Source organism: Nerophis lumbriciformis, linkage group LG35 (assembly GCF_033978685.3).
Source record: "Nerophis lumbriciformis linkage group LG35, RoL_Nlum_v2.1, whole genome shotgun sequence".
Lineage (NCBI taxonomy): Eukaryota > Metazoa > Chordata > Actinopteri > Syngnathiformes > Syngnathidae > Nerophis > Nerophis lumbriciformis.
Window position 1 is genome coordinate 18,737,501 of NC_084582.2, and position 25,396 is coordinate 18,762,896.

The window sequence follows — 25,396 nt, forward strand, 5'->3', positions numbered from 1 at the left end:
ATACCCACGAACTAGAAAGGAACTTGTAAAAGAAGTCCAGGAGGGGCGCGCCATGCTTCTTTTCGCTCAGGCTCAAAGACGAGCAATGGGTAGTTCAAGTCTCCCTGGGATTTATAGCTCCCTAAGCTAACATCGTTTTAATAAACCCTTTTTAAACATGATGCTTTGATACTTTTATAAAAAAAATATGTTGGTGCACTGCAGCTTTACGACTCGTGTGTGTTGGAGAGAAAAGGAAGACAAAGTCTGCCAGGGCTTGCCTGAAAACTCTGACAGCCCCGCCCCCTTTCTACGTCTCTGCTTTTGCACCTGCCTTGCTCACCTGGCCCGCCACCCCCGAGCGCGAACCTCCCACGAGAGCCTTACCTGCCTGCTCCGCACTGCACCCTGTACGCATCCGCTTACCTCCACACGGACCCACGCAGGCACCGCCATTCGTCACGACCAGGTACGTGTGAGGAGTGGTGAGAGAGAGAGAGAGAGAGAGAGAGAGAGAGAGAGAGAGAGAGAGAGAGAGAGAGAGAGAGAGAGAGAGAGAGAGAGAGAGAGAGAGAGAGAGAGAGAGAGAGGGGGGAGCGCCAGTGGAGAGAAAGAAAGCCATTGCACAGCGTGGACATGTTTGTAACGGAGAACATGCAATAAGTGATCGTTTCCACGCAAGAGTGCTCACTCTGTGAACTTCGCCCACTGTGGGGCTCGACGCGATGGCTGCTGCTGCTGCTTCTCTGGGGGAAGTTGGAGGCGTCCTGCACGGCATCGCTGATGGGCTCACGCACGTCGGCTCCCACTTCGTCCTGACCCCACTGGTGGAAGGTCCCACCCTGCTGGGGGAGCACCTCGTACCCGGGGACCGGCTGTCCCGCAGCACCCCGGCGGATTTAACGCACCTCAAAGGGATCCTGAGGAGGAGACAGTTGTACTGCAGGACGGGCTTCCATCTGGAGATACTTCCGGATGGCACCGTGCAGGGGACCAGAAAGGACCACAGTCGTTCCGGTATATCCAAAAAAATAAATTATTTGTCACATAGATGGAACATTTATTGTCATTGTCAATCAATCAACTGTCATCTTCTGTTACAGGGATTTTGGAATTCATAAGCCTGGCTGTTGGCTTAATAAGCATTCGAGGAGTGGACAGTGGACTCTATCTGGGGATGAATGATAAAGGAGAGCTATATGGCTCTGTAAGTACATTCTTTTTATTCTTATCATCCTGTGTCAAACTCATTTTCATCTGGGGGGGCCACATCGCTCAGAGGGCCATTTATAAGAAATAGTCAACAATACATGAATATGGATTTGCTTCATAATATTATCACACATTTATGCATTTGATTTCAGTATTATATATATATGTTTTATTTACACTGTAAAAAATAAGTCTGTAGATTTCAGTTCAGTTCAGTTTCAGTTTATTTCGAACACGCATACAACACAATGTAATTCATCACATATTTCCAGTTGTTTCGTTACAGCACGTCACAAATAGGAGTAGGAAGAAGCTGAGCTTGTTTAATTTGACCCCTTTTCAATTGTATCCTATTTCTTTGTTCTCTCTAATATAACAGTGAACAAATAAATAATAAAAAAAATAATATACCATAGTAAGTTCCGTATTTTTCGGAGTATAAGTCGCACCTGCCGAAAATGCATAATAAAGAAGGAAAAAAGACATATATAAGTCGCATTTTTTGGGCAAATGTATTTGATAAAACCCAACACCAAGAATAGACATTTGAAAGGCAATTTAAAATAAATAAAGAATAGTGAACAACAGGCTGAATAAGTGTACGTTATATGACGCATAAATAACCAACTGAGAACGTGCCTGGTATGTTAACGTAACATATTATGGTAAGAGTCATTCAAATAACTATAACATATAGAACATGCTATACGTTTACCAAACAATCTGTCACTCCTAATCGCTAAATCCCATGAAATCTTATACGTCTCGTCTCTTACGTGAATGAGCTAAATAATATTATTTGATATTTTACGGTAATGTGTTAATAATTTCACACATAAGTCGCTCCTGAGTATAAGTCGCACCCCCGGCCAAACTATGAAAAAAACTGCGACTTATAGTCCGAAAAATACGGTAAACAAATATTCTCTACTGCTCGCTAGTGTTACCATATCTGAGTTGTTGTGCAGAAATATGGGGAAATAACTACAAATGTGCGCTACATTCGCTAACCGTGTTACAAAAAAAATCAGTTAGAATAATACATAATGTTGGATATAGAGAACATACAAACCCTTTATTTATTGAGTCAAAAATATTCAAGTTCGGTGATTTGGTAAAATTGCAAACAGCTAAAAGGATGTACAAAGCAAACTATAACCTGCTACCAAAGAATGTACAACAATTCTTCTCAACTAAAGAGGAGAAATGTAACCTTAGAGGAAAAAATTATTTAAAACATTTGTATGCACGTACAACACTTAAAACCTTTAGCATATCAGTATGTGGAATTAAATGATGGAATGGATTAAGTAAAGAAGTTAAAAATTGTACTCATATGATCCAGTTAAAGAGGTTGTTCAAAATAATAGTGCTTACAAAGAAGAAGAATTATGAGAAATACTTCCAACCTTATTGAAAATAAGATATTCTTCATCTCAGTATGTTAATAATGACTGAATTAATTAATTACATATTACAAAACTGTTGTGTATACTAATTCACAGATGTTATTTTATTATAAAAAAAAAAGGTCAGTAAATGATTCTATATATTTGTAAACGCTCTGAAGTGGGAAAGGGGTAGGATTAAATAAGCTTTGCTTCTTCCTACTCCTTCTCGGGCATGATGTAAAATGAAATGATATGAAATTGTGTGATGTATTATGCTGTAAGTGTGTTCATGTTCGAAATAAACTAAAGAAAGAAAGAAAGAAATATTAAATACATAAATTGTCTTTGTCTCAATAAAAAATAAAAAAAAATAAAAAAGCAACTGCTGGCAGCCCATGCAGTTGCTTTTTTAAGGTAAAATTCTGGGGACTGAGCTGTCAGTTTTATTTTTGTGTTGTTTTTTTTACCGTACATTCTATTGTCATTCTGACAGTGTGCAATTTGATGAATAACTTGCTTTAAAAATATAAGGCAGGCAGATATCTGAGTATTTTTTTAAACATTTTAACAAAACATGTTTGGAATGACTGATATAGAAATATTAACATTATTAGATATTATTAAAGTTGAAAATATATGCAATTGTATGCAGTTTTTTCCAGACTTTCGTAGGCCACATAAAATGATGTGGTGGGCCAGATCATTTTATGACATGTGTGCTGTATAGATTATTCATATAGCAGTTAGATGCCATATCATTATGCAAGTAAAAGCACATAAAAATAATGTATACTTTACTATCTTTTTCCGAGAAAAATTAAAGGATGCAGGTGTCAGTATGATATTTATAAAAGGCTAAAAACATTATGGTATGTGCGGAATATATGTGGACATTTGTCCATCAATATCACAGCAGATTACTCTGATTTGTGTCAGGCGACAAAGTGTATTAATATTAGTGTTACTATGATCAACATTTCAACTTTTTCTCGTTAACTGACACTTATTTGTTCCTTTTTAAAAAAAAAAATTTAATTCCACAATAATAACTACACTTGCTGTGGGCCACAATTGGGCTGTACACGGTGTACATTGTTTATGATTAATCCAGTTAAGGTGCATCTTGGTGCACAAGTACGGTGGCCAACAGCATGTTATGAACTATTACAAAACAATACAACACAGCATAAAAAAGCATGCATTGGTGAGTCTTGAAATACATGAATGTGAAAGTAGGCAGAATGAAAAGTTACAGTTTTCAAGGCAAGTTTATTTGCATGATTCATACACAAGGCAATTCAAAGTGCTTTACAGAAAATAACAAGAAGGCGAAATTAAGGATAAAATAATCATAATTCAAATTAAAACCAGAAAATAAAACCATTTTAAAAACTATTATAATTCAAATTATAGTTAAAGAGTGTAGATCAAATACCATACACACAACTAAATACAAGTGTTTTCAGCCAGGATTTGAACATTGCCAAGGTTGAGGCCTGTTTCACATCTTCTGGGAAGACCATTCCAGCTTTTAGGAGCATAAAACTGAAACTGGTCTCATTGTGTTTGGTCCTGACTCTGGGCACACGCAGGAGACCACTCCCTGAAGTTCTTAGAGGCCGAGATGTTTTTTGTGGCTCTAACATGTCAGAGATGTACTTTGGCACAAGACTATGAAAATACCTGTACACAACTAAAGCTGTTTTAAAGTCTATTCTTTGAGCTGCAAGAAGTCGGGACAGTTACTTGAGCACTGGACTAATATGGTCGTATTTCCTGGTTCTAGTCAAGACTCCAGCAGCAGCATTTACTACAGCTGCTTTACAGTTCCTTTAGAGAGCCCAGTGAGAAGGCCATTGCAGTATTCTAACCCAGTGTTTTTCAACCACTGTGCCGCGGCACACTAGTCTGGTGTGACGTGGGAGATTATTTAATTTCACCTATTTGGGTTAAAAATATTTTTGGCAAACCGGTAATTATAGTCTGCAAATGATGTGTTGTTGTTGAGTGTCGGTGCTGTCTAGAGCTCGGCAGAGTAACCGTGTAATACTCTTCCATATCAGTAGGTGGCAGCAGGTAGCTAATTGCTTTGTCTATGTCGGAAACAGCGAGAGGCAGTGTGGAGGTAAAAAGGTATCTAATGCTTAAACCAAAAATAAACAAAAGGTGAGTGCCCCTAAGAAAAGGCATTGAAGTTTAGGGAAGGCTATGCAGAACGAGACTAAAACTGAACTGGCTGCAAAGTAAACAAAAAAAAGAATGCTGGACGACAGCAAAGACTTACTGTGGGGCAAAGACGGCGTCCGCAAAGTACATCCGAACATGACATGACAATCAACAATGTCCCCACAAAGAAAGATAAAAACAACTGAAATCTTCTTGATTGCTAAAACAAAGTAGATGTGGGAAATATCGCTCAAATGAAGACATGAAACCGCTACAGGAAAATACCAAAAAAAAGAGAAAAAGCCACCAAAATAGGAGCGCAAGACAAGAACTAAAACACTACACACAGGAAAACCGCAATAAAGTCCAAATAAGTTAGGGTGTGATGTGACAGGTGGTGACAGTACACCTACTTGAGACAAGAGCTATATTGATGCATGCTTGGTTATGCTTTAAAGTCATATCCAACAATTGCGACGACGACTTTTTACTGTCAACTGAGTTTCGTTTTTTACTGATGTCTGCTGGTGGTGTGCCTCCAGATTTTTTCAACGCAAAAAATGTGCCTTGGCTCAAAAAAGGTTGAAAAACACTGTTCCAACCTGCTGGAGACAAAGGCATGGATGAGTCTTTCTAAGTCTGACTTGGACATTTTTCTTCTGATTTTTCAATGTTTTTCAGGTGGTAAAATGATGCTGATGTTATTGACCTAACATGACTGTTAAAGTTCAAGTCTGAGTCCATAATTACCCCGAGATTTCAAACCTGAATTAGTAGACTTCAGGGGAAGAGTCTCATGGTGACTAATACTCTCTGCTTTTTTGTGCCAAAAACAATTATTTCAGTTTTGTCTGAAATTAAGAAAAATATTTTGCATCCACACACTGCTCTGTTTGATGCAGTGACAAAGTGACTCAACAGGCTGACGTTCACCTGCCGTCACTGACACGAAGATCTGTGTGTCATCTGCACATAGGACACATTGAAGCTGCGTATTAGCTGGCCTGGTTGCAGCATATACATGTTGAACAATAGGGGTCCCAAAATCGAGCCCTGAGGAGCCCCACAGGTCAGACCCATTAGGTCAGAGACACAGTTCCCAAATTCAACAAAGTATGTCCTGTGAACAAGATAGGACTTGAAGAGCAGACCCAGTTGTCTAACCTCTGTAATAAGATAGTACGCATGGTCAACTGTGGCAAAGGCCTAGTTTATGCCTTAGTGCTTGTCATGTCAAACTCAAGACCCCGGGCGACCATGTCATTTTATTTGGCCCACATGAAGCCTGGACATAATCTGCTCAAATAAAGCACTTTATCTTTCTTGCTAAATGTATTTTTTCTTTCAATGTTGACAAAAAAAAAAGTACTTGATGAAACAGCACACCTTCTAAACTTTCATGTTATCTGATCATGTAACAACATTTTCAAAGCATTTTTTTGTTATCAAAAATCCCTAAATATCCGCTGTCACTTTGACTTATGTTTCCAAAACAAATTATACATCAATTTGTTCATTAAGAAAATAGCAAACATGCATAGGCAATTGTGTACCGGTAATAACATCTTGAGGCAATTAAGTGTTAATATTCGTGTATATTCACTGTACAAGCAGCCCTCAAGGGGGCAGTCATAACTGCAATGTGGCCCTCAATGAAAATTAGTTTAAGACCCCTGCCCTAATTCATTAAGAGGTCATATTACTCTCTAGTACTATATAGTAGGGCTGCAGCTATCGATTATTTTAGTAATCAAATGGGTTCCCTCCGGGTACTCCGGCTTCCTCCCACTTCCAAAGACATGCACCTGGGGATAAGTTGATTGGCAACACTAAATTGGCCCTAGTGTGTGGATGTGAGTGTGAATGTTGTCTGTCTATCTGTGTTGGCCCTGTGATGAGATGGCGACTTGTCCAGGGTGTACCCCGCCTTACGCCCGATTGTAGCTGAGATAGGCTCCAGCGCCCCCCGCGACCCCAAAGGGAATAAGCGGTAGAAAATGGATGGATGGATAATTTATTGATTAGTTTGTTCGATTAATCGAGGAATCGGATATAACACACATTATTTTAGGGTAGAGGAAGGGTAGGGTAGAGTAAATTACGGAAAATAGTTGAAATAATCAACAATTTCTCTGCTTGCCGTATCCTTCACTGTTTGTTCTAATAAACACACATCACCAACATTGACTTTTAACATGTGTGCATTAATAAAAATGTAAAAAAGAACCGCCGCACAGATGCCAGCACCCGCCACTCTTATGTGTGTTTACTTAGGAAACTATGTCTGCATATTCTACCAATTTTTGTTAGTTGCACTCATTAAACGATTAATCGAAGCATCTCGTAAATTAATCACATTAATTGATTGATCGTTGCAGCCCTTTTACAAACCCCGTTTCCATATGAGTTGAGAAATTGTGTTAGATGTAAATATAAACGGAATACAATGATTTGCAAATAATTTTCAACCCATATTCAGTTGAATATGCTACAAAGACAACATATTTGATGTTCAAACTGATAAACATTTTTTTTTTCTGCAAATAATCATTAACTATAGCATTTGATGCCAGCAACACGTGACAATGAAGTTGGGAAAAGTGGCAATAAATACTGATAAAGTTGAGGAATGCTCATCAAACACATCCCACAGGTGAACAGGCAAATTGGGAACAGGTGGGTGCCATGATTGGGTATAAAAGTAGATTCCATGAAATACTCAGTCATTCACAAACAAGGATGGGGCGAGGGTCACCACTTTGTCAACAAATGCATGAGCAAATTGTTGAACAGTTTCAGAAAAACCTTTCTCAACCAGCTATTGCAAGGCATTTAGGGATTTCACCATCTACGGTCCGTAATATCATCAAATGGTTCAGAGAATCTGGAGAAATCACTGCACATAAGCAGCTAAGCCCGTGACCTTCGATCCCTCAGGCTGTACTGCATCAACAAGCGACATCAGTGTGTAAAGAATATCACCACATGGGCTCAGGAACACTTCAGAAACCCACTGTAAGTAACTACAGTTGGTTGCTACATCTGTAAGTGCAAGTTAAAACTCTCCTATGCAAGGCGAAAACCGTTTATCAACAACACCCAGGAACACTGTCGGCTTCGCTGGGCCTGAGCTCATCTAAGATGGACTGATACAAAGTGGAAAAGTGTTCTGTGGTCTGACGAGTCCACATTTCAAATTGTTTTTGGAAACTGTGGACGTTGTGTCCTCCGGACCAAAGAGGAAAAGAACCATCCGGATTGTTATAGGCGCAAAGTTGAAAAGCCAGCATCTGTGATGGTATGGGGGTGTATTAGTGCCCAAGACATGGGTAACTTACACATCTGTGAAGGCGCCATTAATGCTGAAAAGTACATACAGGTTTTGGAGCAACATATGTTGCCATCCAAGCAACTTTACCATGGACGCCCCTGCTTATTTCAGCAAGACAATGCCAAGCCACGTGATACATCAACGTGGCTTCATAGTAAAAGAGTGCAGGTACTAGACTGGCCTGCCTGTAGTCCAGACCTGTCTCCCATTGAAAATGTGTGGCGCATTATGAAGCCTAAAATACCACAACGGAGACCCCCGGACTGTTGAACAACTTAAGCTGTACATCAAGCAAGAATGGGAAAGAATTCCACCTGAGAAGCTTAAAAAATGTGTCTCCTCAGTTCCCAAACGTTTACTGATTGTTGTTAAAAGGAAAGGCCATGTAACACAGTGGTGAACATGCCATTTCCCAACTACTTTGGCACGTGTTGCAGCCATGAAATTCTAAGTTAATTATTATTTGCAAAAAGAAATAAAGTTTATGAGTTTGAACATCAAATATCTTGTCTTTGTAGTGCATTCAATTGAATATGGGTTGAAAAGGATTTGCAAATCATTGTATTCCGTTTATATTTACATCTAACACAATTTCTCAACTCATATGGAAACGGGGGTTTGTATAAAATATAAGATGGATATTCCTCAGATTTGGCGCCCCTGCTCGCCTGCCTCACTTCCTTTCTCTCATGCAGTTATTTCTGATACTGCAGACTTTAAGTATTTGCAGCACTTTCCTGTTGCATGTGTTTTATGGTGTTTATGTGTTTTGGATCATATCTGTGTTTACATCGTAAGGACGTTCCTGCGCGTCGGCCCTCGTACACAAGCTATTTTAAAAAACGCTGTGATCGTAGGACAGATGTTTGAAAATGTTGTGGGCCTTAAATTCTTTCTCTTTCTTGTCAGGAGAAGCTGACAGCCGAATGCGTCTTCAGGGAGCAGTTTGAGGAGAACTGGTACAACACATACTCGTCCAACCTCTACAAACACGGAGACAAAGGGACTCGCTACTTTGTGGCTTTGAACAAAGATGGGACACCGAGAGATGGGACTAAATCCAGGCGGCATCAGAAATTCACACACTTCTTGCCCAGGCCTGTTGACCCTGATCGCGTGCCAGAGCTGTACAGGGACATCCTGGGCCACAGCTGAGACCCGCCTGTAGGTTCAGGGCGGGGATTACTGCTGCCACCCTCGCAGGCAGCGAGCGGATGGACGCAGGCGGTGCAGGCTGCCCAACCGGCAGGGATAAAGGCACCCAGGGCCCCTCGGAGGAATGCACGGGCATCTCTCAGCGGCCGCACACAGGCTAGACTGTCTGACTTTGTCAGTCTGCACGCTCGGCATGAGGGGTTCATTTGTCTGTGTGGACGGAAGAGCCTCAAAGTACCTGCGTGGAATAGGAAACCAAAGGGAAGCGGCCTTCCCACTGGCGGGAGACCGTGGGAACATGTTTATTTGGGGGTTGATTTGGTCTATTCCGAAGGACTTTGAAGGAAATCACTGACTTTTTGTTTTTTTTGAAAAGAAGAGCAAACGTGTAATGGTTTATTTATTCCTTTTAGATACATATATTTATGTTATATATTTATTTATTTCAGAATATATTTTTACATTTAGATACATGCAATAGAGAAACCACTAGAAACTATATGACCTATGTAAAGCAGTGGTGTCCAAAGTGTGGTGGTTTAAATAAGAGATACAAAATAAAATGCAGTCATCCCTTGCAGCTTCACCACATCGCAATTTTGTTTTTAAATATATTTTTTAGACATCCATCTATCCTTCCATTTTATACCGCTTGTCCCTCTGGGAGCCAACTCACATTCACACACTAGGGCCAATTTAGTGTTGCCAATTAACTTAATATATTCTACATTTTTTTGGTCAAAAATGAAAGGGGAACATTATCACAATTTCAGAATGGTTAAAACCATTAAAAATCAGTTCCCAGTGGCTTATTATATTTTTCGAAGTTTTTTTCAAAATTTTACCCATCACGCAAAATCCCTAAAAAAAGCTTCAAAGTGCCTGATTTTAATCATCATTATAAACACCCGTCCATTTTCCTGTGACGTCACATAGTGAAGCCAACACAAACAAACATGGCGGAAAGAACAGCAAGCTATAGCGACATTAGCTCGGATTCAGACTCGGATTTCAAGCGATTCAACAGATTACGAATGTATTGAAACGGATGGTTGTAGTGTGGAGGCAGGTAGCGAAAACGAAATTGAAGAAGAAACAAAAAAAAAACTATTGAGCCATATCGGTTTGAACCGTATGCAAGCGAAACCGACGAAAACGACACGACAGCCAGCGACACGGGAGAAAGCGAGGACGAATTCGGCGATCGCCTTCTAACCAACAATTGGTATGTGTTTGTTTGGCATTAAAGGAAACTAACAACTATGAACTAGGTTTACAGCATATGAAATACATTTGGCAACAACATGCACTTTGAGAGTGCAGACAGCCCGGTTTTCATCAATTAATATATTCTGTAGACATACCCTCATCCGCGCTCTTTTCCTGAAAGCTGATCTGTCCAGTTTTGGAGTTGATGTCAGCAGGCCAGGGAAGCTAGGGTCGATAGGGGGTTTAGCTCGCTCGTCTGCGGGAACAAACTGCCGCTATTGCTTGCCGTGCTACCGAGGACCTTTGTCCCTGAATTGCTCACACACTCCGGCAGATTCAATGGGGGTCTGGCGGCAGATTTCTTTGACTTTATCGTTGGAAATGCATCTGCTTTGAGTGTCGCAGGATATCCACACATTCTTGCCATCTCTGTCGTAGCATAGCTTTCGTCGGTAAAGTGTGCGGAACAAACGTCCAATTTCTTGCCACTTTTGCATCTTTGGGCCGTCCCTGTTCGTGTTGTTACACCCTCCGACAACACACCGACGAGGCATGATGTCTCCAAGGTACGGAAAACAGTCGAAAAAACGGAAAATAACAGAGCTGATTTGACTCTGTGTTTGAGAAAATGGCGGATTGCTTCCCGATGTGACGTCATGTTGTGACGTAATCGCTCCGAGAGCGAATATTAGAAAGGCGTTTAATTCGCCAAAATTCACCCATTTAGAGTTTGGAAATCGGTTGAAAAAAATAAATGGTCTTTTTTCTGCAACATCAAGGTATATATTGACGCTTACATAGGTCTGGTGATAATGTTCCCCTTTAATTATTTTCAAGCATACAAATGACTGGGGATAAAAAATCAATACTACAGTAGTATTTGCCACTAGAGGAGACCAAACCATTTCGAGCGGCAGTTCAGTATCCTGGCTACTGATTGGCTCAGCCTCAGGAAGCATTCCTATACTGGATTAAAAGAATGTTAAGGCGACTATAGGGTGTTATTTCATGTCTCGAGGGTTCTCATAATGTTAAAAATGTATGTAGAAGGTTGTAAACATGCTTTTTAATGCTCCAGCTATGAAAATATTTGATTTATAATTAAGGATTTCTACTTCTCGGAAATGTATTTATCTCGATTATGCCCGATAACGATTAAAAGCGTTAAACGAGGGATTACTGTGATAATAATAAATAATTGATTAAAATTGACCAAAAATGTAATTTTTTTTAAAAAGGCACATTTTTTTTAATGCTAATTATAACGTAAAGCTTTATTTTTTTAAGTCTTTTTTAAAATTATATCAAAATGGCCTCCTGCATCTTCGAATTTTTCAGTATGAGTTTGGACACCACTGATGTAAAGATTGATACACTGTACTATTTTTGTTGTCTATCCTGAGGAAAGCTTCCTACTACTGTACCCGCCAACAATATATTGGTGACATTTGTAACTCAGTGCATTTCATCACAAGTGTCAGTTCCAGCCAGGCCACATAAGACAAGTGATTCATGTCAAACAATAAATAAGAATATCACCATTACGCTTTTTTTTTTTTTTTAACTTGTCAAAACCCCGAGCTAACAAGGTGATTTTAAAAAGCAGCAAAATGGAGCGGATGCCTTTATCGTCCACAGTTTCAACATATAAACTTGCTTGCAAGATCAATGTTGTGTTTCTTCATGGGTACCGTCGCGCTTGTATAAGAAGTGCATAAAAACCTCAAAGTCCACGATGGGCCCACAATTACAATGTTGACTTGCAGCACAAGTTAGTGGCTGAATAAAAGTGGAGGTCAGAGTGATAAAGATTATCAGACTGACAGCTTTAGGACTTTTTTTCTCCAAATAAGAGTGAATAATGTCCCATTATCTTTACGCAATAATGAATATTGCACTGAAGACAACGATGCCCAGTTTTGATTGGCTGTTAGAGAAGTTTCGATGTAACAATCTGTTTTTATATATGACTCTCATTGTAGGGTAGAATAGGAACATGTAGAGTTGATGTGCATACTACATGTATAAGGCAAAAAGTAAACATGACTCATTTAAGTAAATTGAATGAAAGAGTAAAAAGCAATGCAAGGAAGGTAAGAAAATAACAAATAAATACGCAATAGTAGCGCACACCAATGATTGCACAATAAGTGCAATATTTGGCGGTTACCTGTGTTAGCGCTCCTTCCTTGCTGAAGGAGCTACCTAAGGCCTCCACGGTGTCGTGCAGATAAGTTGTGTATAAGCTATAGTATACAAAACAGCTGAGTGATATATTTTTAGGATGCCACATTCTCATATCTGTGCACAGTTTTCTCCACGGTTGGGAGAAGATCTGTGCCGAAGCATGAAAGCTCGGCCTGTGATGTGTGTGTGTGTGCGTGTGTGCGTGTGATGGCGAGCCAGGGGGGATGTCTCCATGCACCGAGCCAAACCCCGCTGCCAGCTCCCTCTCTTTTTTTTAAAGTGTGTGTGTGTGTGTGTGTGTGTGTGTGTGTGTGTGTGTGTGTGTGTGTGTGTGTGTGTGTGTTTGTGTGTGTGTGTGTGTGTGTGTGTGTGTGTGTGTGTGTGTGTGTGTGTGTGTGTGAATGGAACTTTGGGACTTTCCACTTGCACACCTTAAACAACAACATGCCTCTGTCATCAATTCATGTCAGCAGCATCCAGGGAATTAGAAGCTGTGTGCATGTGCACAAAAACACGCCGATCATGATATTAACTCCAAACGTGATAATGTCTCTCCTCACCTTTACTTCCACACCAGTAATGGGCGAGGTGTGTTTATCATTCCAGTCCCATCTTCCAAAGAAATCCATACATCATAGGTGTGCAAAAATGGTAGGACAGATGGGGTTAGCAGGTTTGCAAACATTTGTTGATGGGTGGCAAGAAGCTGCCTGTTATACTCTGGTGAGGATCTGAATATAGGTGCATGTAGAGTCACTATGGCGCCATCCACATCCTGAAATTCTAATCCGTGATGAGAAAAAAACAAAAAAAGAAAAGATAAATACACTATAAAAATGTAATACTTATGTGACCTTTTTTCCATATTTGTTAACAATATGTATGTATTCTAATCATACTGTCATGATAGTTAACGACAGTTAATACTAATTTCTTGTGTTATGTTTTATTTCCTATCCAGCGCTCTTATTTCTGTTTTCTTCTACTGGTCACCACTTTAGTTTAAACGCTGACTCCCTCGCTTGACTCTAATTTGAAATCTATTTATGCCAGCTCTGTATCATTTGTACTTTCTACTTTGTACCTTCATGCTGCATAACTTTCCTATTCTTCCTGGCACTTCCCTGCTGCACTATTTTCGTTTTGTCATTAAATACATTTTTACCTGTACTTTGCCTGCCATCTCTTCATCCTGGGGTCACAGCCAATAATACCCAAAACCAGAATGTGACACAATGTTGATAGTATATATGATAGTATATATCTGTATCATGAATCAATTTAAGTGGACCCCGACTTAAACAAGTTGAAAAACTTATTCGGGTGTTACCATTTAGTGGTCAATTGTACGGAATATGTACTTCACTGTGCAACCTACTAATAAAAGTCTCAATCAATCAATCAATCAATACTCATTATAGAACTGCAAAAGTAAAAAAAGCAAAACAAATGCACAGTCTTGTATGAAATACTTGAAAGTAGTACAAGTATCTGACCAGAAAATGATTTAGGTAGAAGTTAAAGTCTTTTTTTTTTTTTAATATAACTTTAGTACCTAATATTTGTTGTATCGAAGTATCAAAAGTAAAAGCATTTAAACAAAGTGTGTAAAAACACTTGGGATGCAGCTGAGCTGCATTTTTCACCTCCGATCCAATCCCAATACCTGGATTTTGCAGATACCAATACTATTCCGATACCACAGTTATGTTACTATAGCGGTACTTCTTCTTCTTCGCGCTTAGCATTGCTATGACAACAAGCATGTATTACGTCACCGGCTCAACTTTTATTTTGGAGTAACGAAGATGGTTGCGGGAAATGTATCAGGGTAAAAGTACACATTGTATGCAACGTTCCCTCTAAGGTGCGTGCCTGTGCTATTGCGCACTGCTCAAGCGTCCTCTGCGCATGGCAAATCTATGCCACGCACAAAATCAAATAAAAAAATAAGCGCATAACAATTTTGGACACACGGACACGACAGAGAAAACAGTTTTCGTCATCATTGTTCAAATATTGTAACATCTGTCGAGACGCTTTGAGGACATGAATTCCATCGAACACTTTACTGAGCAAAACTCTTTATTGTCGGCCATAAACACATCACCAAAACATTAGTGAAAAAAATTATATCTAGCAAAACTGGTCATTTTCTGCAGTACAAACCAGACCAAAAGCAACTTTGTTATATCAACAGCAGCCGCTCGCTCTTTCTCACTTGCGCCAACACATGCACATTTGGCACTTAGCCAGTGATGCGTTTACAGCCACACAAAAAGTCGGACAAATCAAATCAAATCAAATCAACTTTATTTATAAAGCACATTTAAAATTTACCACTCCAACACCACACATAAAGTGTCATTCCAGGTTGTTACACTATGATTTACCAATCAAATGTGTGCCTATTATTGTGTCATTTACTAGGAATCTTAATTTATAAATATTAATCATGAAATGCTGTTAGTATATTAAATAAATACTAATAAAAATATATTTTTTACAAACAGGAAGTTGCAGGAATGTACACATGATCCCCTGCTTACATCTCATTGTGCAACATGTGAATGTTTTAATGGGAACTAAATGCAATGTCTGAAAGGGGTACAAATTATTTCCAAAGCAGGACCTCCACCCAGACAAACAATACAAGTACACAGTTCATGAAAAACAATATTTTTTGTTATTGTCATTGTAAGTGGGCCTAAACACTTATATTAGAAAATAATCTCATGGAAATGACTGCTGTCATTTGATTATAATAATAAGAGAATGTAGTCTGTCTATCTGTGTTGGCCCTGCGATGAGGTGGGGACTTGTCCAGGGTGTACCCCCGCCTTCCGCCCAAATGCAGCTGAGATAGACTCCAGCACCCCCCAGGACCCCGGCATATATATATATATATATATATATATATATATGCCTTGCCACTGACTGGTGATAAGTCCAGCCTGAAGTCCATTCTTTGCCTATAGCTCCAGCTCCTTTTGAACAGCATAGCGGTAAAAATGGATGTCAAAAGTCCAGTGCATGATAGCGTAACTTGCATCGTCCACCCCAAACAACATCTCAATCACACTTTAATCACCATGCGCATTTTTAGCGCTGATGTCAAGTACCTGACTTGTCTTCCAGCAGCTCCTCCAGCTAGAGATTCGTTAAAACTCTTTGCTTCCCTCCGACAAGTCTAATGGACGCTCCCTGACTTTCATCACCCCTTCAGTGGCCTTGAAGGGCTCTCGGAAACTCAATTAAGAAGGGTGAGGTGGGAGTTGGGGTTGACTAACAGGTGTGGAAATCGGTAATTGTCCACCACAGACAGGTGTTACCGCAAGACACTGATGTCAGACCTGCTGGTGGGGCTTAGCAAGAGGGGGGAGGAAGAATTACAGCCTTCTTTGTTGTCAAACAGCGTCTTTTCTATTTTTAGATTGGTGTGTTTGAGGAGTTGGAAGAAGCTCACCTGAAGATCCCCTCGGAGATGTCTGCAACTACACAACATACAAGTTTGTTTATATCTTTTTTTTTACTAACACCGTTACTTTTTCGAATGAATTATCTTCATGTACTTTACAACGCCTTTACCGATACAGTTGGTGTAACGTGTAACAAGCTACTTTTGAGTTGGTTGTGTTAATGTCAACAAGAAAGAATAATCCCAGAATCCCAGCAAATTCATTGTGCAAACCACACGCACACAATTACTAACAGTACTAAATGGTAAATGGGTTATACCGTATTTTTCGGACTATAAGTCGCACCGGAGTATAAGTCGCACCTGCAGAAAATGCATAATAAAGAAGAAAAAAACATATATAAGTCACATTTTTGGGGGAAATTTATTTGATAAAACCCAACACCAAGAATAGACATTTGAAAGGCAATTTAAAATAAATAAAGAATAGTGAACAACAGGCTGAATAAGTGTACGTTATATGAGGCATAAATAACCAACTGAGAACGTGCCTGGTATGTTAACGTAACATATTATGGTAAGAGTCATTCAAATAACTATAACATATAGAACATGCTATACGTTTACCAAACAATCTGTCACTCCTAATCGCTAAATCCCATGAAATCTTATATGTCTAGTCTTTTACGTGAATGAGCTAAATAATATTATTTGATATTTTACGGTAATGTGTTAATAATTTCACACATAAGTCGCTCCTGAGTATAAGTCGCACCCCCGGCCAAACTATGAAAAAAACTGCGACTTATAGTCCGAAAAATACGGTACTCGCTTTGACACTATTTCCACATTCACCCATTCACACACTGGCGGAGGAAGCTGCTATGCAAGGCCCTAACCAGGAGCAAGGTTGAAGTGTCTTGAGCAAGTACACAAGGGTTGTGACTAGGATGGCAGAAGCCGGGGACCGAACCAGAAACCCTCAAATTGCTGGCACGGCCGCCCTACCAACCGAGCGACGCCATCTCGTACTATTCCTACTACTACGGAGGAATAATAAACCTACAACACAATACAATCCTACAATACCCCATGTCATTATTCATATCTATCAAAAAGGAATTCAATTAGTAATTCAACTATTTTTGGGGGAAAGTAACAAGTTACATTTGGAAAGTAATTTTCCTAACCGTGTTCGTCACATATTTAGCTCTACCTTAACTATCAATACTTACTGATCTGATGTCTGTTTCGTATAACAACGTTTCGTATACCGTATTTTTCGGATTATAAATCGCAGTTTTTTTCATAGTATGGCCGGGGGTGCAACTTATACTCAGGAGCGACTTATGTGTGAAATTATTAACACATTACCGTAAAATATCAAATAATATTATTTAGCTCATTCACGTAAGAGACTAGACGTATAAGATTTCATGGGATTTAGCGATTAGGAGTGACAGATTGTTTGGTAAACATATAGCATGTTCTATATGTTATAGTTATTTGAATGACTCTTACCATAATATGTTACGTTAACATACCAGGCACGTTCTCAGTTGGTTATTTATGCATCATATAACGTACACTTATTCAGCCTGTTGTTCACTTTTATTTATTTATTTTAAATTGCCTTTCAAATGTCTATTCTTGGTGTTGGGTTTTATCAAATAAATTTCCCCAAAAAATGCGACTTATACTCCAGTGCGACTTATATATGTTTTTTTTCCCTTCTTTATTATGCATTTTCGGCAGGTGCGACTTATACTCCGGTGCGACTTATACTCCGAAAAATACGATACTTACTATGGTATATTATTTTTTTATTATTTATCTGTTATGCTAGAGAGAACAAAGAAATAGGGTACACTTATTCAAAGAAATAGGGTACACTTATTTAGCCTGTTGTTCACTATTCTTTATTTATTTTAAATTGCCTTTCAAATGTCTATTCTTGGTGTTGGGTTTTATCAAATAAATTTCTCCCAAAAATGCGACTTATACTCCAGTGCGACCTATATATGTTTTTTTCCTTCTTTATTATGCATTTTCGGCCGGTGCGACTTATACTCCGAAGCGACTTATAGCCCGAAAAATGCGGTAACAACATTTCGTTCCACAACGTTTCGTGCAACGACGTTTCGTGTAAGGACGTTTCGTATAACAACGTTTTGTGTAGTGACGTTTCGTGTTGTGACGTTTTGCGGTTACCAACCATACCAATACTGTGCAGAAAGAAAATAGAACCACTTATCTGCGTGCGGCGGAAGAACACAAAGGTAGCAGAATGCATTTTTGCTCATCGTTTCAATGAGGAAAGAAAACATCCAATATGTTCATTTTTTGCCTTTTGTTTTGTTTCCCAAGCATAATGTAGACTCTTCTGAAGGCAAGTGCGTCAAAGAAAAGGAAAGTGAACTGAAATGTTCAGAAAGTCGAAAAAACATGATAAAAAAACCCCCCCATCAAACGTCGCAACTATCATGGAGGATAAAGATGGTATCTGAACTGTATAATACAGGGGTCCCCAAACAACGGCCCGCGGGCCGGATCCGGCCACCCAGCATCACAAATCCGGCCCACAGGAAGTCCCAAGTTAATAAAAAGTTTTTATTTATTTTTATTTTTAATTTTTTTTAATCTTTCTTTTCTAATCCATTTTCTAGCGCTTGTTACTCTTGGTGTCTCCTAGCCGCTCAGGCAAATCATATTGTCTAAAAATGAATTTTCCCATCGTTATCGTGACAATGTTAAATGGTGATGAACATCAATTTAATTGATGTTAAATGACAAAACGGATTATAAAGACAATGTATATATATATATATATATATATATATATATATATATATATATATATATATATATACTGTGATGAGGTGGCGACTTGTCCAGGGTGTACTCCGCCTTCCGCCCGATTGTAGCTGAGATAGGCTCCAGTGCCCCCCGCGAACCTGAAGGGATTAAGCGGTAGAAAATGGATGGATGGATGGATGGATATATATATACAGCCTGGCCCCCGGCCAAATTTTTTAACCCAATGCGGCCCCCGAGTCAAAAAGTTTGGGGACCCCTGGTATAATAGAGAGTCTACAGTGTAGTGGTCTCATTATTGAGACCTCCTTCCCCCGATAATCCTATCTCTGTCTCATTTGAAACGACAACCACAGTAACAAAAATAGGGAGTGGTTCTCTTTTTTTTTTTTTTTACTGTTTGTATTTATTATTTGTAATACTTTTTTTGTATACGTGAGTGACTTAGCTGTCCATTTAAGTTTAAGTTCTGACTTACACCAAAACTTGGATTTCATCGCCGTTGTAGGAACGGAACTTATATAAAGATGGAGGACGTCCCGTACCTGATTTACTCACACTCCACATTTCAAGCTGTCAGCGTCAGTGGAAAAAATGTTTCCTCTGTTTGCGTCTCCATCTCCATAGAGACATTAGTAGAATATAGATACGGTGGCAACAAAAAAAAAAGACTTTGGAGAAGCTGTCATGGCTGTTTCTGCTGAAGCATTTAAAGTGACAGCACAGAGGGAATACAGCTAATTGGGATGCGGTTTAGTTACATAATGACGTGCAATGCATGTGGACTGAGCTCCATCTCTTCTAGGCAATGACATCATTGTGTCTGCTAAAGACTAACAACAGTAATTAACCCTCAGGAGGAATATATTTGGGTTGATGACAGAGAGAATGATGAACTTCATGTCAGATGGAGGTTCCAAGGTTTTTTGTTCAAGTTGGACAAAGTAGAAACAAAACCCCACACACATTCAAGTAACTAGTTCTATTTTATTTGTTGAACTTATTATATATAATGTTATGTAATAATGGACATACACTCCATGCACCCCTTTTAAGTGGACCTCCCAGATGAGCCTTGAACTACCACCCCTGGCTTAGGAGGCTAGTGGGCCAGTGGGGCCACAATTTGTTGACATTGTCATAAGCAGAACCTGACACAAATATCATTTAAAGAGCAGGAATGATGTGTTTTAGGTTAATTAAATACAAGTCATTAAATGTCCCTCGACTGTTATTATATCATACCGTTTAAATTAACATAAAGTACAGCATTCACATTTATACTGCATAAAATAGAACATTTTACAGAAATCGTGTCGATACCAATCTTGAGTGCTGAACAAAAGGAAATGAAGTTGTTAAGCACTAGTTAACATGTCACAGCATATCAAAACAACCCCTTACTGTTTATGCATATAAGTACATGTGTATGTATACCGTATATTACCAAATAAACGCCCTTGGGCAAATAACCGCCCATGTCCTAATAGCCGCCCGGGGTCTGACCCCATTTTGTGAATTAACCCATAGACTGTTATTTGCATAATTTAGATTAAAATGCTACTGGGGTTGAGGTTGCTGATGTATTATTGTTTTGATGGTTTTATAGAGTACTTGGTACCATACTTTTATTTTTCCTGTATGCTGCTTTATTTAAAACTTGAAGTACTGTAGCCTTTATTTTATTTAAGTGACAGTATTATTGTTCTGTTTTGATGGTGGGTTTTATACTTGAGTACTTGGTACCATAAATGTATTTTTCCCAGTAGGCTGCTTTATTTAAAAAGTTTATTTATTTTTAGTATTGGTATTCTATTTGACAATTGTTGCACTACTGCCATGTTGAGGCCTTGTTGATCTATTGTCTTTTGATAGCCTACCTCATGTTGATCTCTTGTTTTTTTGTTTGAAATAGCTTTAACATTTAAAGTTTTTTGTACGAAAAAAAAATACTGGACAGTAACCATTGTAACCAAATAATGGCCTGGTGCAGGCTGGTGCATAAATAAATAAAAACCTTGTGCAAATAACCGCCTGCTTCTTTTAAACGCCTGTTTCCAAAATCGATTTTGTGAAATAAACGCCCGGGCTACTATTTGGTAATATATGGTATATGTAGAAGTCACTCCCTATTTCAAAATACTTCAGAATGTATTATTTATTGTTATACTTGATTTATTCTTGTACCATACATTTTTGTCAAAAAATGTTTTCTGCTTGTTCTTTCAAGTGTAACATTTTTCTTTTGGGATTTTCTTTCTTCGGGGGTGTCTTGGGGCTTCCTACAAGAAAGAATTGCTGGTGAAATAATTTTCTGGGCTGGACGAGAAAATGCCTATATAGAATTTTACATAGGGTGTCTTGCTAAAATGTTTTCCCTCATATTCCTTTCTTGTGAAAATGGTATTTAATCTAATAAATTAGAACAAATGTTAAATAATGAGGTTTTTTTCAATTACCAATTACCCTATACAGCCACTTTGATATGATTATTTTGGCTCATTTGTCATTCTTCAAGAATCTGATGGTTTTTAGATTATTTTGAGTACTCCTGTTGATTGTCCATTTTATTGTGTCAAAATGCTTCACTAAAACACTACAATTAGTGGTCGCCTAAGACTTTTGAACAGTACCCTCTAAGAATAAAATCTGGATTAAATTTGGACAATAAATTATTTCGAGCCATGCCCTGACAGAACTGCAAGATGGCCTTTCTGAAAAGGAGGAATAAATGATGAAGAGTTAATGCCAAGTCACTGCTTGTAGCTCAGAGGACGGTGAGCTTAAATGCTGAGGCCGAACGGTTTCAAAGTTTGGTTGTGCTTCACTTTAAAAGATGCTGACTAAGCAACCTGCAAAATGTAAAAGTTAAAGTTAAAGTACCAATGATTGTCACACACACTAGGTGTGGTGAAATTATTGTCTGCATTTGACCCATCACCCTTGATCACCCCTGGGAGGTGAGGGGAGCAGCGGTGGCCGCGCCCGGGAATAATTTTTGGTGATTTAACCCCCAATTCCAACCCTTGATGCTGAGTGCCAAGCAGGGAGGTAATGGGTCCCATTTTTATAGTCTTTGGTATGACTCGGCCGGGGTTTGAACTCACAACCTACCAATCTAATGCGGGCACTCTAACCACTAGGCCACTGAGAACATATGTAACATAAGTAACTTAATTTTAATCATTGAGTCCACAATTCTTGCAATATCGTCACAATTGTGCATACCCGTCAACCTTACTGTTTTTGCCAGGAGATCCTGTATTTTGTCGTTCCAATTTGTTCCCGAATTTTGCTCTCAATAAAAATCCTCACAAGTGCCGCAATTACTACAGCGATTGGGTCCTTTTGACTCAAGCCTCGGCAACACTTGGCACCATGCGCTCAAGACAGTGTAACTTCCGTGCTTCGTCCCCCCCATCCCTTCATCCCATTCTGCAACGGCGGAACACGAACCCAGGCTGTCAGCATGAGAGGCGAACGTGCTGACCACCGAGCTAAAAGCCCGGGCTGGCTAACTCGGTGGCGAGAACACCCTTGGAGTAGCCGGGCAGTGAGGTTTGGCCTCCGCTACATTCGCAGCATGGCGAGTTGCATGTTACGTGATGGAGAAGACATTTCTGCCAAAAATCCAAACTTTGTGTAAACATCTTGACAAATTAAATACTTAGTCTCTTTAACTATGGAAGATCACGCAGCTGCTCTCACTTCCTCGTGCTCAAGGAAGAAATGTTTTCAACTCATGCACCCACTGCATCTGCGCTTGTGTGTGAATCCAAGGAATGCGGATTTAACACCCATATCTGACAATAAAATGATACCCAACTCTAGTGAATGCTCTTTTAGCATAAATCAAGAACTAGTGTTGTCCCGATACCAACATTTTGGTACCGGTACTTTTCGGTACTTTTCAGTACTTTTCTAAATTAAGGGTACCACAAAATTTGCATTATTGACTTTTAGTGTTGTCCTGATACCAATATGTTGGTACCGATACCGGTACCAAAATGTATTTCGATACTTTTCAGTACTTTTCAGTACTTCTCTAAATAAAGCGGACCACAAAAAATTGCATTATTGGCTTTATTTTAACAAACAAATCTTAGGGTGCATTAAACACATGTTTCTTATTGCAATTTAGTATTTGAATAAAATAGTGAAAATACTAGACAACTTGTCTTTTATTAGTAAGTAAACAAACAAAGGCTCCTAATTAAGCTGCTGACATATGCAGTAGCATATTGTGTCATTTTCCCTTCTATTATTTTGTCAACATTACTAAGGAGAAGTGGTAGAAAATGGATTATTATTCTACACTGCAAAAACTGAAATCTAAGTAAGATGAAATATCTCAAATAAGGGTGATATTTGCTTATTTTCTGTCTGATAAGATAATTCTTCTCACTAAGCAGATTTTATGCTAGAGTGTTTTACTTGTTTTAAGGGTTTTGGTCCTAAATGATCTCAGTAAGATATTACAGCTTGTTGCTGAGATTTGGTGACCTATATTGAGTAAAACATGTATGAAACTAGAATATCAAGTGTTGCAAAGCCGTGTCATCAACACTCACAAGTATAAAACGACTTTTTCAAAGTAAGAATTTCTTATTTCAAGCATGAAAAAAAAAAATCATGACTTTGACACACTTGTGTCTCATAATTAAAACAGATGACAGCCAAATGGACTTTGCTGTCTTATTTTCAATGAAACAATAGAAAATACGTACTCATATAGTAGTACAGTTGACATAGTACAGTAAACTGACAGTTAATATTTAAACATTTAACATTTCTAACAATTTTGAACAGAAAAGGTTCATGCACATTCAGATAAATTCTTCAAAATGACAATTAAAAACATTTTGGCCGGGGGCCGTGCTGTATGTATGCGCACTAAATGACTGAAAGAGCACGCACTTGGCGCGATGATATCATGTTGTCGATGGAAAAATGCATTTTTAGACCATATGATTTGCCTGAGCGGCTAGGAGACCCCGAGAATAACAAGCGGTTGCCTTTCCATTAAGAAAAATAAATTATTTTTAGTATAAGTTTGCTGGTTTCAAGAAATGTAATGCCGAGCGCATATCATTTTGTCAAGATAATGGCACTAGCATTTACTTAATTTAAGAATATTTTTCAACAAATTGAGCAAAAAGGTCTCTTTTTTTCTACCCAGAAAAGTGCACTTGTTATTAGTGAGAATATACTTATTTTAAGGTATTTTTGGGTTCATTGAGGTTAGCTAATTTTACTTGTTTTGGAAAGTCTTGACAAGCCAAATTTTCTTGTTCTATTGGCAGATAATTTTGCTCAGTTCAAATAAAATACCCCTAATTTTTGTTTTGTTTTTTCTTGTTTTTGAACACTGACTGTTTGCAGTGTACTTGTTCATTTACTGTTAATATCTGGTTATTTTCTCTTTTAACATGTTCTATCTACACTCCTGTTAAAATGTAATAACCACTTATTCTTCTGTTGTTTGAATGCTTCACATTAGTTTTGGATGATACCACAAATTTACTTTTTAGAGGCGGTATAGTACCGAATATGAGTCATTAGTATCGCGGTACTACACCAATATATACCGTACAATCCTATCAAGAACATATAAATATTTGGACATATTTCAAATTGGTTTTATGTTCACGCTGATTTAAAAAGTGCCCTAAATGCAAATGATTTTCCAAAACGTACCCTTTGAGAATAGTAATTTTTCAAGTATGTTTTGGTAGTTATGCTACCGATTAATGAAATAAACCCTGACAGCATTTGAGCTGCATAAAGGTGTCTAATGTGCAAAGTAAAGCCCTCACATCTGCTGACCAAAGCTGTGTGCGAATCCCTGTGGAGAAGCCATGTCTCCCCTTCCCTGTGTGTGTGTCCACATTACACCCTCACAAATTAGGGCTTGACATTTGGGCGCCATAATTGCTTGCTGAAAAGCATGCGGCATCAATTAGGCTCTCAGCACCGTGGCAGGTTCTCCCTACAGGACATAATCACACCACCAGAACACACACACACTCAATTTGTCGACATTTCATGACGTGATTATTTCTTACATTTATCATTATTGAAGATTTCAAAACGAAAGCTGCGGAGGAGTGTGTCTCCCGGTGGCACTGCACTAATAACAGCGCAGCTCTCCCCCTTCCACTCTGGTGCCGCCTGACAGTTTGTTCTCCCCGCAGGGCGTGGAGATCTTTGGGGTCAGGCAAAAGGTCAATTGGTTCATTTCCATAGCTTCCACATGAAACATTCCGCTCCGCTTTGGAAGCAATTCAATCAGCAGTGAAAACACTGCTTAGCAGGAATTAGCAGCCAAAAGATGGATGGGTCCCTCGGAGAACCATCATGTGGATCAAAAGGATGACTTTTCAACATAGGAATCACACCATGCACTAAATTCTATTGCTTTTCAATATGAATAAAAAAAATAACACTACTGGACTTTTGCGCACAGTCTTGATATTTTCCCTTAGGGGTGTACTCATTTTTGTCGCAAGTGTAAGGGGCCAGGTGTACGTCGGC

The 25,396-nt window shown here is 38.9% G+C and overlaps 1 protein-coding gene across 1 annotated transcript; it reads left to right on the plus strand.

Moving 5' to 3' along the window:
- Positions 1-640: 640 nt before the first annotated feature.
- fgf20b (fibroblast growth factor 20b) lies at positions 641-11,984 on the plus strand. Its single transcript, XM_061927704.1, has 3 exons — positions 641-996; positions 1,083-1,186; positions 8,989-11,984. The coding sequence occupies exons 1-3, from the start codon at positions 705-707 to the stop codon at positions 9,232-9,234; spliced, it is 642 nt and encodes a 213-aa protein (XP_061783688.1). The 5' UTR covers positions 641-704; the 3' UTR covers positions 9,235-11,984.
- Positions 11,985-25,396: the final 13,412 nt, after the last annotated feature.